The sequence below is a fragment of the Egretta garzetta genome, unplaced genomic scaffold (genome assembly GCF_000687185.1).
Source record: "Egretta garzetta isolate BGI_Z169 unplaced genomic scaffold, ASM68718v1 scaffold172, whole genome shotgun sequence".
NCBI lineage: Eukaryota > Metazoa > Chordata > Aves > Pelecaniformes > Ardeidae > Egretta > Egretta garzetta.
The window spans coordinates 2686069-2700619 of NW_009258951.1; the positions used below are offsets into that span (position 1 = coordinate 2686069).

A 14551-nucleotide genomic window follows, 5' to 3' on the forward strand; every position below is an offset into this window, starting at 1 on the left:
GTGGCCAGTGCAACACACACAGTTCTGACAAAGTTACCTTTAACAGTACTCAAAAAGGTTTGTTAATCCTTGTCCTTTCACCCTTGCAGGTTGGTACGAAGGGGAACGACTGCGGGATGGCCAAAGAGGTTGGTTTCCCATGGAGTGCGCTAAAGAAATCACGTGTCGTGCCACGATCGACAAGAACATGGAACGGATGGGACGCTTACTTGGACTTGAAACCAATGTGTAGACCATTTTTGCTTCTTCATTCTACACTACAGGATTTGCACTAACTGCTGTCAGTGGGGGCATGGCTGCGTGCCCTACAGCGCTTGCATGGAAGATGTGGGTCACCAATGCAGAATACCGAGTAATGGAGCACTGATGTTTTGGCTACTTGTCCCTTTTGGTTTTGCATTTTGAGAGCTCTGAAGGGAAACCTAGGCTTGACCAGTAGCAGACTTCAACTAGAAGCTGTTTCTTAGGCACTGGAGATGAGCCATGTGCCTGACTCAAATTTCAGTTTCAGCTTTAGTTCCTCCCTCCCTGCCTCTTTCTATATTCTTTCTCCACCTTTTTTTGAGGCAGAACTCTGTGTAGGAGACTGAACACCAGAAACTCACCCAATCACTTGAGCTGAAGGTGAATAGCAGTATTGGGGGTTTCCCACACCTAAGACGCTGCAGTGTTACATTCTCAGTACCGCAGAGTATGTTAATGCGATACTTCCAGTTGTGTCCAAATCTGTGTGTAACCTGAACTACACTAACCAACCCTAGGACTACCTCTCCAGCACAAATCCAGGGACATCCCAGGCTGGCAAAGCTGACACAAGCTCCAGGGAAGAATCTAGAGAAGTGCCTCCAATGGGAGTGGTGTCTAATACAGGGTGTTACTCATCCAGGTAGCTCGGACTTTTTCTCCTTCTAGTGCTGCAGTGGTGAAGGCATTTCTGAAAGCAAGAGAGAGATACCAAACTCTGCATATATATATATATATATATCGTTTCTGAAAGCAAGAGAGAGGTACCAAACTCTGCATATATATATATATATATGCATATATATAACATTCATTATCTGGTTCTCAGATCTGTTTTAGCGCAGGTGTTTTAAAGGAATGTAACTGCTGGATCTGTCCATTTTGTTTCAGTTCTCCCTGTGTGTTGAACTAGGTCTTAATACTAAGTTATTGTTTCAGAGCAAAGGGTTTTGATGGAGACTGCAGAAAATGTAAAATACCTTGTTCTAGGTTTGGAAGGTTTGTTTGGGGTTTTGTGTCTTCTAGTCTTTCTGCTCTTCTGTACTAGAGGAGATGATTTCCTTCTGTGGAGGCAAAAAGTTCAAGCAGACTTCATTTTACCTACATCTTTAGCCCTTGTTAGCATCCTGTTGAATCCACCAGAAAAAAAAGAGGGGGAAGCAAGACCTGTAGTGTTGTGTTAAGAGGCCAGGTCGTCTCCTCTCCAGTATATATAATGAAGGGAGGGAGAATGATGAAATAGTACTTGGACCTTGCTTTCAGAGGAGCTCACATCGGTGCCGCTTCACACATGCTCTTCTCTGCTTTAGAGAAGACTTCTCACAATTGCACTATACACACCACTGGCTAAATTTTTGCATCTGCAGTTCAGCTTTGGAATTTCACAGAAAAAAACCAACCATGTCATGTTGTGTGAACAAAATGCACTCAAAAATGAAATAAATTTCAGCACATCTTTTCTGTATATAGGTGTGACTGTGTATAAAAATCTTTACCTTTTTAAGGACCAGCTGATAACTCAGCAGGGTAGAATACATGTTCAATAAAAATGAGGGGAAAACATGGTACAAAGGTTTTCTTTGTGTTGTACCTGTCTTTAAAGGGGCTGTATGTTGTTTTATATACTGTAATATGTTGATTTGATTTGTGAATGAATTGGATGTTTATAAATATGTATCTGTGACAATTTCAAATATATTAGGAAGGCAGTAACTTTGTACAAAAATACTTACCTTGACAGTCTGACAGTGGTCATACAGCCTTGTAAATTAATTTATAAGTAGACTGATAAAACAGTAATGAGAGAGACTGTAAATTTAGCAGAGACTTATTTAACATAGTAAAAATACTGCTAATATTTTAACAAATTTTATTGTATACAGGCAGATGTTTAACACAACTGAATGTATAAATCCAGAGATTAATGTTATTCAGATTTTTTAATACACTGTATATATTTTTCATACCTAGTTTTTCAAAAAATGCTGTAATTTTTTTTTAAAGACATTTTTCCTATTGTCAGACAGTTCTTCAGGAATTAGACTTCAATGATTTTATAGGACAACAATCAATAAAATGCTTTTAAATCCTTACTAAAAAAAGCTTCAATTTTTCTTTAACAACATGCAGTTTAACAGTATTTCTTAATGTCACTCTTGTCAAAGAAATCAAATCCATTCTGTAACCTGTGGCATTTTAAATTTTCTGTACTGTAAAGATAAATAACACTAACCTGTGTCCTCCTTCATCTGTCATAGTTCCAATTTATTTGTATGCCCATGGGAGTTGGAGCAATAGCACAAAATGCAGGCCAAGGGAGCATCTTGTCTCTCAGAGACTGTATTGGGAGCTAGGAAAACAGTCAAGAATGCAAGGTTTTTCAACTGTCTGTTTCTATAGGAGAGTTGGAAGGGACCTATAACCCTTCAAGGCTGACTAGAAGTTAGAGAACATTAAGGGCACTGGCCAACTGCCCCTTAAACACCCACAGTCATGGGGCATTGACACCCCTTCTACAAAGCCAGTCCCATCCAGCATTTGACCACCCTCTGGGTTTAAAAAAAAAAAAGAAAGTTTTCTAATGCCAAGCCTGAACCTCCCCTGACACAGCTTTAAACCATTCCCAGGCCCCCTGTCCCTGGATCCCACCTCCTTCTCCACGAGAGCAATGAGGTCACCCCTTAGCCTCCTCCTCTCCAGCACAGACAAACCCATGCCCTCAGCTGCTCCCCCCCCCCAGGACTAAGAGACATGCCTTCCAGCCCTGGCACCAGCTGTGTTGCCTCCATGAGCCTCTGAGAACCAGGTCCTGCAATCTGATACATGTTGCACACCTGACTTCTGCAAGTGACTGCAGAAAATAATTCAAAATTAGTTATAAGAGAAGGCTGAAACACAGCCCTACCATAGAACACTTGAGAAGTGCTGGATCCAAGTCTTTTGCAAAAAGTGATTGTATTAGTTATTATTAAATAGTTAACACTAAATGCTGGAAGACTGTATTGTAATTAATTGTAACCCGTGACTTCATTTAATAAAAGACCATACCACATTCTATTTAGTGTAGCACCAGCACATGCCTGAACAGGCATCTAGCAGGCACAATACTGATAATTGGTATCGCCTCTTAAAATACTCAAGTTTCACTCTAAATTCCCCTCATAGCTCCAAGAGGTCTTAGAAATTTAAGACAGCATGACACCCAATATATCAAAAACTTTGTATAAACAATAAGTTTTCAAAAGCTAAGGAGTTTTTGGTTTGTTTTTTCCTTTCCAGCAATTCCACAGTATTTTCATTAGCAAAAAAAAAAAAAAAAAGTCATCATCTGTTAACTCTAACTTGCTTTAAGATGAACACTTCTGCTTTAGAGGGAATGATCTAAAACTCGTCCATTGCTTTCACTAACCAATGTCTGCACATGCATGTGCACACAGACACACGTATGCTCTCACCTTCTCCTGCCTGATGAGAACACTACACTAGTACCTTTCTAATTAAACAGCCCAGCAGTGATGGAATACAGCTGAGAGTTTGTTATGGTTAAAATTAACTTTCATTTTTGCAGGGCCTGTAATTTGTACCCCTTCCTTACATGACTTCTCTAGTCAGGCTTTAAACAAGTTGACCAAAAAAAGCTCTCAGTTCCGTGAACCAAGGTTTCATTTCACATGATGCAACTGAATGTACATTACATTAGGTGGGCAGAAACCACACAAAGTCCAATGTGATGACTGGCCTGGCGCTGAGGGCCTGGCGAGCCCAGATGCCTATGTCAGGTCTGTGGGCTCTTGGGGGCTATCAAGCAGCCCTTCAGGAAACCAGTGCCTGCCCAACACCAACCCGCCTCAGCATTTCCAAATACGCATGTGACAACTAAAGAACAGCTACTAATACTGCATTTCCTGCTTCTTTGTATCACCCCTATAACAAATAGAACATTTTTATCTATCTGCTTAACTTTTTTTAAAATGTAATGCTATGTAACACAGTATTGTTCTTGACTTTGATGTCAATGAACAAAATTGTTCTCCATTATGCAAACCTAATTTGCTGAAAAAAAAGTAGCACTTTAGTCAACCTACACAACCTCATGAAACAGTCTTTGTGCAGCAACATACTTAACATCCACATACCTTACACTCTGTATCTATAGAATATATTCACACAAACTTTTCTTCCCCTGTATATCCTTTTTCTAAAGTAACACGCTTAGTCAAAACAAGTGGACAGAACACCAAGTGTTAAAAACAAACCTAGAGTAAATTTTGATGCCAAGATTGAGGAAATCTGAGGAGTTCTTGTTTTCCTGGAAAACAGACAAGAGGTAGTTCTTCAGTGGTATTCTTAGCTCTACCACAGTCTGCAAATGATTTTCAACAGCTGTATTGTAACAATTATATCATTTAGGCAAACTGGAGGTAACACAAAGGTCAGGAAGAATTAAATTACCATCACTGAATCTGACTCATTCCATAAACTGGAGTTCCAGAAGATGCTAGAAACTCTTAATACACAGGCAGAAACAGCCTTCCTTAAGTGCACTATGAACTGGGAAGAAAAACATTCATGGTCTCTGGCTAGCCATATGAAAAATAAAGTTAAAAACCTTACACTAGCATTACCTCATCACTTGCTTATTAACCTGATGGCATGGTTTAACCCCAGTACACAGCTAAACCCCCCCAGCCGCTCGCTCACTCCCCCACAGTGGGATGGGGATGAGAATCATAAGGGTAGAAGTGAGAAAACTCATGGGTTGAGATTTCAACGAATTTCAAGACAGTTTAATAGCAGTTTAAAGCAAAAACTACAGGCAAAGCAAAGTCAGGTATTCATTCATTACTTTCCATCTCCAGGAAAACAGGGCTCCAGCACACACAAGGGTGACTTGGGAAGACTAACTCAACCCTGAACATCTCCCCTTCCTCCCTGAGCTTTTATTGCTGAGCAATATGGCCATATGGTCCGTGTGGGATACCCCTTTGGTCAGTTGGGGTCAGCTGTCCCAGCTGTGTGCCCTCACAGCCTCTTGTGCACCCCCAGCCCGACTGCTGGCAGGGCAGCTTCAGAAACTAAGAAAGGCCTGATACTCGGCAATACCTGAAATACCCCTGTGCTACCAACACTGTTTACATCACAGATCCAAAACACACCACCAGACACACTACTATGAGGAACATTAACTCTATCATCACAGCCCAAACCGGTACACCTGACACTGGGAAAAGGCTTATTTTCACTCTGAAGAACACAGAGGTTTCTGATCCTTTTTTTAAGCAGAAAAGTATGTTAAGCTATACTTTCCCAACTGTGCTTAAAGCATGTAGCTAATAGGATTATTTATACACTAGTCACATTACTTTATAAGTAAAGATCTGACCAAACCAACCCATGCCCAACCTCAGTGTTCATTTCTCCTGGTGGTGGTCGTCATAGCACAGTCTGATCCTCATCCTCCACAATTTGGGGGGGGCTGGGAAGAACTGCAATCTGTTTTTGTTCAACCAACCCTGCTATTCTTACCCAGGTTCTGCTATTGCTACCGGGTTTGGGTTTTTTTTGCCCTTTATGTTCCCAGGTAGAAATTCATCCACGATGTCTTTTCAGTACCGCAAAACCCAAGAACAAGGAGAGTAAAACTGGGTGCCACCTGCCAGCCTTTATTTTTTTTTTCCACGACTCTTAATCCAACCCGGCCAGCAACAGCGCTACTGCCAATTCTTCCTCAAGAACATTTTGCAGCCCACCCTACTTTGCTGCAGTAATTGCCTCTGCCCTCGCACGTCCCTCCGCCTTACCGCTCAGCGGCCATAAGCGGGCCCCATAAACACAGCTCCTCCCTCAGCTCCGGGCGCCATCTTGCTTCCCCTTAGATCAGTGGCACCTATCCCAGCGCCACACCAGAAACCCGAGATACAACGCTACAGCCCACTTATCTCATTTCCATTTCCACACACCTTATCATTAAATTCCATTTTTTTCCCCCCTCCTTTGATTCCACGGCTCACCTTCAGCGCTGCCGTGGCCTCCCGCCTCCTCAGACGTTCCCGCTCGTGTGGCGTAGCCCGCGGCGAAGCCCGGCCGGCGCCAGGCCCCGGGCGTCCCCCTCCCCGGAGCCGCCGGAGCTTTTGTTTTCCCCTTAAACTGCCTCCTGCATCCACCACCCCTAGGGCAGGACAGGATATTCCTCCTCCCCCCTCGCTGTTTGAAACACCAGCCTCAGCACCTGAAGGTAAGATAAACTAATTGAGGGGGGGAAGGGAGGGGTTTTTTTTGCAGCTGTGTTGTAGAAATAAATGAGCTTGGCGTCCTCCACTCCTTGTTAACACAATGGTCACTTAGTCCTGTACGAAAAAAATAGTTTCACCTGACCGGTTCTGTTTTCTTCAGGAAAAGGCTCATGAATCCTCCACAGCCTGGTGGCTACAATCATTTTTTTTGCAAAGCACAACAAACAAAACCGAACCCCAAGAAGGGAGAGGGGCTACATTTCCAGGCGAACAAAAGGAGATTCAAAGAGTTTTGTTCCTCAAGGATAAACCTAGAAATAACCATAGCTATGGCTGCAAAGCACAGGTAACAGAGGGCTGCCAAGTAAACTGCCAGCACTTTTCAGTGGCTAAACACCCATCTTCAGTATTAGCTTCCCCCAGTAGCAGGGGAACCACATCCAACCCCAAATCCAGCCTGCAGGGTTTAACATACACAGCAGGTCTGCCACCCTTGATCAGAACAGTGTTTCTTCAAACAAGTTGCCCTACAGTAACAAGCCTTGTTATTCAAATGTTCTCACATAGTTGGAAGCATTCAAAACAGAATGACGTTCAAAACATTAAGAACGGATGAAATAACACTGTAAAGAAAAAACTTTTAATGTAATACTATAACCCATACATGGGCTGTTTTAAAAAAAGAAAAATTAGAATGTAACAAAACCTTAAAGCGTATTCCACCATGACTTTCAGCTAACCATGTTTCCTGTAGTCTGAAATTTTAGTCAGTAGTGATGACAGATGGGCACAGAAAGTGAAGAAAGATTAATTGAATGGGATGAAAGGCAGAAGAGAATATTTCTGAAGATTGTTTCCTCCCACAGTACAAATTTAAGAAGTTTTTTCAAGTTAAGTTTAATTAAGCTGTAATTACCTTCTGTGGAAGTGTTGGTGAGAAGACTGCTGCACAGCTGGAATAACACAGTAAGTATAATTACCACACCAATAAAAAAAACAAAAGTCTTTTGAAATGTTTCTACCAATAGCAAGAACAGTTTAAGTATTATTAAGCAGTATTTTAGCAGGCTTTTTTGAGTATCTATCTGTTACCTGATAGGTAAAAACCAAAAAGCTACAGCAGGACAAGAACAGTACATCAACTAACATTGCTAGCATTGCATTTTCTCTGATTTAAAAAGCTACATCGAACACAGTATACCATGCATATACAGATATTACCGACTATTTTGAAATAACTGCTCTTCAGTATGAGGGAATTACCAGCTTACCCTAAAAAAGTTTTTCCTCTAGCTAAATAAATGCTATAAAAAACAAAACAAAAAAGGTGAGTATGTTGGCTTTATCAATACAGACGAAAGTGTGTCAACTATAGCGTTCACTCTGGAATCGTGGAGCATAGTTTCTGGCACTTTCATTCTCCTGTGTTGTGATTAAGTCTATAATAGCTGTCAGTACTGCTGTATCTCTGGATTTAATATCATTCCAGTCCACAGGATGTGGGTTTTCTATTTTTTCTTGTAGAAGATCATCGAGCTCTTGTCTTAAATTCTGGGAAGAGTTTTTTGGAATGAAGGGGGAAGAAAAAAAGAGAAAAGAGAAAGGCAGTTAGAACTACACACAACATTACTACAGTAAGTTCAAATCCCTTGCGTCCTCTGTCCTCTTAATGTTTCCACCTGCTGTTCTCCTATCAATTCATTTCAACATTGCTATTTTCAGGATGAAAAGCTGCTTCTCAAAAACTAGCAGTTTTACCTTTTATGACAGATGACCATCTCTGGATGTGATGGCCAGCTCCTCCTTCCACTGGAACTTGTTACTGCTAGCTGAAGAGCCCTATCCTCATGTTTCCATATCCAAGTGGACATTTCATGGACTGATCAAGTCAGCTTTTGCTATGAAAAACTACAGAGATTAAGCTCTTCAAATCTCTCAGTGTAAAACATGTTTATAAATCCTTTACATCCACCCTATGACTCTTCTCTGAAGCTTCTACTGTTTTCAATATCCCCATGAATTTTTCAGCAGAGGCTGCACAAGATGATGAACAAGAACATCACTGCCACGTTCCTGATGCCACAAGAGGCACACAGCCTCATTCTTATTAGTCAAGCTATTACACTAGAAATAAACAAACCAACCAAATAATGCAGACTGTTCAGAATGTTATTTTTACTACCGTGTTTTAACTTGCATTCACCTACACACCTTCAGGTGCTCTCTTTTGTTTACTTTGTGTACTTGAACTGCTTACTGGGAATACATTTAAAAGATTATTGTCTCCCTATAGTGATAAATGAGTAGGTACACAGTAATATCAAGTATAGAAATCTCCAAGAAGAATCAGTGTTACACTAAGTCTTCCATATACATTATTATTAAATAGTCACCTTAACTAAGTGCGCTATTCTTGCCGGAGACTGGAAAACAATCCATTCATCCACAGCGATGGTATCCTGATCTTTATCCTTCTGAATGGATATATCTCCTCCAAAGAACAAGAGACAGTATGGAGAGACCTCTGTACAATCATACAAGTAAATCTGCAAGAAGACAAAATTGTCCAATCACCCTTCAAAAGATCTTAAGTGACAGCAGTAACCTCCTAACAGAAACTTGTAACAGAATTCTAGAAGATCATTATTCAGTCTCATTCATAAATTTACAAGACATACAGGAACTTGGAAAAGTTACATGCAATTGAATGGAGCAAAAATGGTCCCAAACACAGGCCTTCACAGAAAGGGGCGAAATCAAACCAACTACTCTAACAACCAGAAGAAAAAAAAAAAAAAATTCAGAAGTGTTACCCTGGATCAAAATAAAATAATAAAAAAAAATTTACACCTGTTATTGCCAGACCCTTAAAAGAACCAACCCCTCCAAAAAAAGAAACCACCGACCAAAAAAACCCAGCCAAATAAACCACCCCAACCACAAAAAACCCCAAAGTCAGTTATTTGTGGAACAATACCGCCTGTATCAAAAAGAACACAATCTGATGGCATGTAAGAGGAACGACCCAAGACAGGAAGGCTTCAAACAAAGGCATTGTTCACATCCCCTTTGAACCTCGATCCAACCTTATTAAAGAGCTACAAAAATAAATTACACTAATATAAACCCTTCACATACACTGCTAGTTCTCATCTTCAAATGGTACACAAGCCAGTTATAATGGAACTCTGTTTCTTCCACATTAACTGATTTAGGATGAATATTAACTGTTCCATCTGTCTTGGTGCACACTTTCACCCTTAAAAGAAAAAAAAGTTTTTATTTTAGGATTGAAATAAGATCTTGAAAGTTTAGCACAATCACATCCCAAGTTAAAAACCCCTCCAATTACCCACAAGTGTTCTAAACTCTGAAAGTACAATCACATTTGAAGAAACTTTAACTAATTTCCCAAAAGTTTACAACTGAATCTACAGCATGAATTTTTTATCTCTCTCCACTTTTAAGAAGTTTGAATTCTTTGCCAAATTTACCCTCTTAATAATCCTTGTCATTCTCTCAAGTAGAAAAAAAAGGGGCATTCTTCTAAATGAAGGACTCTGTGAGTTACTGAATTTGGTTACGTAAACCAAGTTTCAAGCAATTTCTTGGAAAAAGCACATAAGGAACTTAGGTATCTGAAATCCTTGCTCAGCGTTAAGCGGTGTCAGTGTGGAACAAGGGACTAGCTGTATCACTGTCAACCAGTCTAGAGTGGTGTACTTTTATTTGTACCATGTGCCTTTGAACAAATTTGACTCAGGAGATAACATTCAGCTGCTTTGGTTTTACTTACTACCCTAAATCACACCTCCCTTCTAACACAATAATGCTGTCAGGCAATAAAAAGCAGAAACCAAGCACAGTGTATATGAAGCACAACTGTTCTCCTTCCCACATTTCAGAGATGTAATTCTTTGGGTGTGGATCACTCTACTCCCTGGGTGCAGAAGTATTTTGCAAAAGGTGGAATTCACTGTTTTGAAGAAGCAGTGGGTGGGAGAGCTTCTCCACCAAAGTGGTTAGTGTACAAACCTCTTGTTTAGTGGATCATAAAACTGAACCTTCCTGGGCAGCTGGCTTACACCTAGCTCCACCGTGTGGCAAAGATAACTTACATCAGGTTTGCAAACAACGGCATTTAGGTGACTCCAGCACTCTGGACTATTTAAAAGGGCGTAGTTGATAGCAGTGTCAGCTACAGACAGGTCTAAGTTATGCAATCTAAGGTAGAATTTTGACTACCTATTATTACTCCTTTCATAGAAATAATCACTTGGGTTTTTTTTGCTTGGTGTGGTTTGTTGGTTTTTTTGTTTTGTTGGTTTTTTTTTTTAAATTACAGGCATAACAATTACCCCCAGCTTGCTGTTTCAACACTACATACCCAGAAAAATCGATCCAAATGTTCAACCCTTCATTCTGTCTTAAATCAGGTCCATAAAGAAGGGTGTCTATATTCCAACGAGTAGACTGTTACTGTGAGTAATACTTAATAAGAATAAATAATCTAAGTAGTGATAAACCAACAGACCTGAATTTCTGGGCTCTATGTTGCCAAATAATAAGAAATGCTAGTGTTTCAACTGCTGCTGTAGGTCAAAGATGATGGTAGGACTCCTTTAGCAGCAGTGTTCCTGGGCTCTATGTTGCCAAATAAGAAATGCTAGTGTTTCAACTACTGCTGTAGGTCGAAGATGATGGTAGGACTCCTTTAGCAGCAGTGTTATCAATATATTGTAACATTATCCATGGCATGATAAGGTCACAGAAATTATTTCACAGACTAGCAGGTATCCAGATGTTAAACAGACAAACAGATCAACAATCCCATGCTCTCATCTACCCATCTCAAATGAAGTAACCCACACCCACGACTGAGCTACACAGAGATTCATTCATGCACTCAAGCCATTGCTTCACCTTGCCAAACTAGCTAATGTTAGAAAACACCTTGAATACAAACCAACATGAAACCAAACCCTTACATTTTTCTCTTTTTGCTGAAGCTTGGCCGGATCTTTGCAACTTTCGGATATAAACCAGCACAGATGACCGCTTTGAGCAACTTCTCATTATCTGTAGAAGACAGCAAAGTAAATAATGCAGTTCCGCAAACTTGAGATTTCAGCTATCAGAAATTTTGCATTTCTTTCCATTGTTTACCTGAGTTGGTGTTAGATTTGGGATCCTTGGGGTCTCTGCTATTCACAAATCCAGCTGCAAGGAGATGCTCAGCAAACTGTCCTTTCATGTTATGCAGCATCTAGGAAAGAACAAAAATTGTCCCAGAGTGATGCTGTGCTAAAAGGCTCCTCCCCTTTTCTCCCACAGACATGATCCTCTTCTCTAAACTGCCAGGATGTTACCTGGAGTGTATTTGAAGACAGGAAGTATTCCCAGCAATAGTCTTTCTCAGTTCTGAAACCACGACGCCGAGTCTCTTCCCAGCCCTAAAAATTAAAACCATAGTTCAAAGGCGTTTGTAAGCGAACACAAACTAAAAAATTAAGGACAGCAAAAACTGGAGGTCAACAAACAATATAGTTACATTTTTCACTACAAGAGAGAAAGTAAATCCTTTGATATCTTTGTTAATATATATGTAGCACAGAGTAGAAAAATACAACTTTACAACACTTTGAATCAAAACCTTCCTTTTTCCATGGTGAGGACTAAAATGTAGCTAAGTTTGCCAGAACATTTGTTGCTATTAGAAGTCCTGGGTAGAAACTGCATTCCAGGCCATTTAATCCCTCTTCTCCTCACCCCAACACTATACAACTAAATCTCCAACACTTTTGAAGTCAGCTTCAGCCTCTTGTAGAGGCCGGGAGGACCAGAGTTAATGACTTCAGCAAAGTAACATTATGTTATCATAATGTTTTCTTTGTCTCTTTCATAGACTTATCCACAAGAAATTAGGTTATTGAGCCTGAAGACAAGATTCCTCGACACTAGAATTGTGAAAACTAACTTGGTTTTATAGTTCTGTAGAAGCCAAGAAAGAAATACTTCAGAGCATGAACTGATGAGTTTTTTTACTTAGAATAATCCATATTACGCAAAGTTCTAAAAGAAAGAAAACCCCAAAACATTAAAACATGCCTACCGTGAAAGCATTCACCACAGTGAGATGATCACTTTTAGTGTTCTTTGACAGTTCCTTTCTCCTTGCATCTGCTACTTTCTCTTTGCCCTAAGAGTAAGTAGAACTTATAAAGTATTCATGACTGACATGCCAGTTCTCTTTTCCTAATTAAGATACATGTATACAGCAATACTTTGTATGCTACATACATAAAATTAAAGCTAATTACAATATTCTGTAGGCAAAGACAATACTTCGTAGTATGTGAAGGCAATCTTTTACTAATAAAAATGTAATTAACATGAAAATAAGATCAAAGCGCTTTTAAACTGTAACATCTCAGTAAGACCCAATATCCTTCCAAGATTCTTAAAATCTCATGTGTAATTCTCCTCTTAGAAACTTTACCAGAGGAATGACAAAAGGGTCTTTGAAGCTGAGGCTAGCTGCAATTGTAAGCACTGGATCCAAGCAGCAGAATAAAGCTCCAAAGAGGATCATTTTTCCAATATGTGGTTCAACTGGTAATCGTGCTAAATGGACGCCTAGTGGAGTCAGTTCTTCTTGTCTGTCCAAAGCATTCTGTCAGGGAAAAAAAAAAAAAGAAAAAAGAATAAACACAGTATTTGAAATGGGGAGGATTTCCTTGAAATAGCCACTAGAATTCCTAAAGAACAAAGGAAAACCTAATAGCTGGAGAATGCAGCTAGCTGTAGTAAGGTACGGTAGGAAAATGATCCAGCAAGTTATGGACAAATGTTCAATTAGATCCAAGAAAACGGCAACCATCTTTGTGTTTCAAGTGGTTTACTAGGGCTCAGTGTCTTTCTGGATGAAAGTATGAAGAATTATTAACATGAGTGTCTTCCTATTCTCCTGTTCAAGCTTATTTTTATCTTCAGCATCACTTCTGTTTTTATTTGCTCTATCCTTTGCTACTATACAGCGCTGTCACAGAACACCAAGTGTATGGCCAAATCTTAATTTTATCTGAACATTTATAGAATCATGTCATCAGTCTAAATACTGCCCTTCATCTAAGTCAGATGTTTCAAGTTATTGGTACAACCAGCTTGTACAAATAATACTAGGGCAAGAAGTCAGTAGTACAAGTGTGTCATTAGTCTCTCCTTCCCCAGCATCCAAAGGGGCAATGACATACAAGATTTTTCTCCTAAATGCCTTATTTGCCCACAGAAGAAGCATCTCAAGCTCTTCACTAATCTGACTGGGATAGGAGGGCTTGGTAGATGCAGCCATGAGCAGGGTGGTACAGAAGCAGCGAGTTAAATAAATATTTGTATGGAACATAAATCCAAGGTGCATGTGTATGTTTTGAGCAATTTAGAAAGTTCTTCAGGAACTACGCTATGCGGCCCATAAACACCATCCATTATGTGAAATTATTTCCTCAGAAGTGAAGATATATAAAGGGTCTACGCAATACAGTAAGGGGTTGCAGATGTCCAGACATGTAGAATCAGAACTGTCTGAGAACAAACAACGCAGTAACATGGTTCTAAACAGATTTTTCCTTGCAGGTACATTAAGCAATACTTTACCAGCTCCATTAGATGATTTATGGCCAACATTACAGCATCACGAGATGGTGGATCCATCAGTTTGCTCAGAAAATAAGCAATTCCACCAAGCTTTAGAATCTGAAAGAAAAAAAAAAGCTTACAGCAATTGGAAAAAGATGACTACCTAAAATCTGTAAGCAGTGACCACACTATTTAAAAAAAAAAAGTATGAATAATTCACAGCTTGATTTAGAATTTCACTAAGAACTCAGGACAAAAATAAAAATGGATTAGTGGTGAAATTTGAAACATAAGCATCTATTTGTCATTCAGTATGCATACACATGGTACTCCTTATGCATGAATGAGGAATTCAATACAAACTACCAAAAAGGAAACTCACGTTAGTTCTAAAACTATTTTCTACTAAATTTCTTTTAAGACATCATATCCCTTGACCC

The 14551-nt window shown here is 39.7% G+C and overlaps 1 protein-coding gene across 1 annotated transcript in view; it reads right to left on the minus strand.

The window, feature by feature from the left end:
* Nucleotides 1–6370: 6370 nt before the first annotated feature.
* The window catches only part of DHX36 (DEAH-box helicase 36), a 20997-nt gene continuing 12816 nt past the window's right edge, over nt 6371–14551 (minus strand). Inside the window, exons 16-24 of the mRNA XM_035889982.1 lie at nt 14130–14228; nt 12976–13149; nt 12589–12675; nt 11846–11929; nt 11643–11742; nt 11465–11555; nt 9615–9735; nt 8870–9022; nt 6371–8027 (exon numbers count right to left, since the gene is read on the minus strand). Coding sequence (XP_035745875.1) covers nt 7842–8027; nt 8870–9022; nt 9615–9735; nt 11465–11555; nt 11643–11742; nt 11846–11929; nt 12589–12675; nt 12976–13149; nt 14130–14228 — 1095 coding nt within the window. The 3' untranslated portion in view covers nt 6371–7841. The remainder of the gene's footprint in view (nt 8028–8869; nt 9023–9614; nt 9736–11464; nt 11556–11642; nt 11743–11845; nt 11930–12588; nt 12676–12975; nt 13150–14129; nt 14229–14551) is intronic.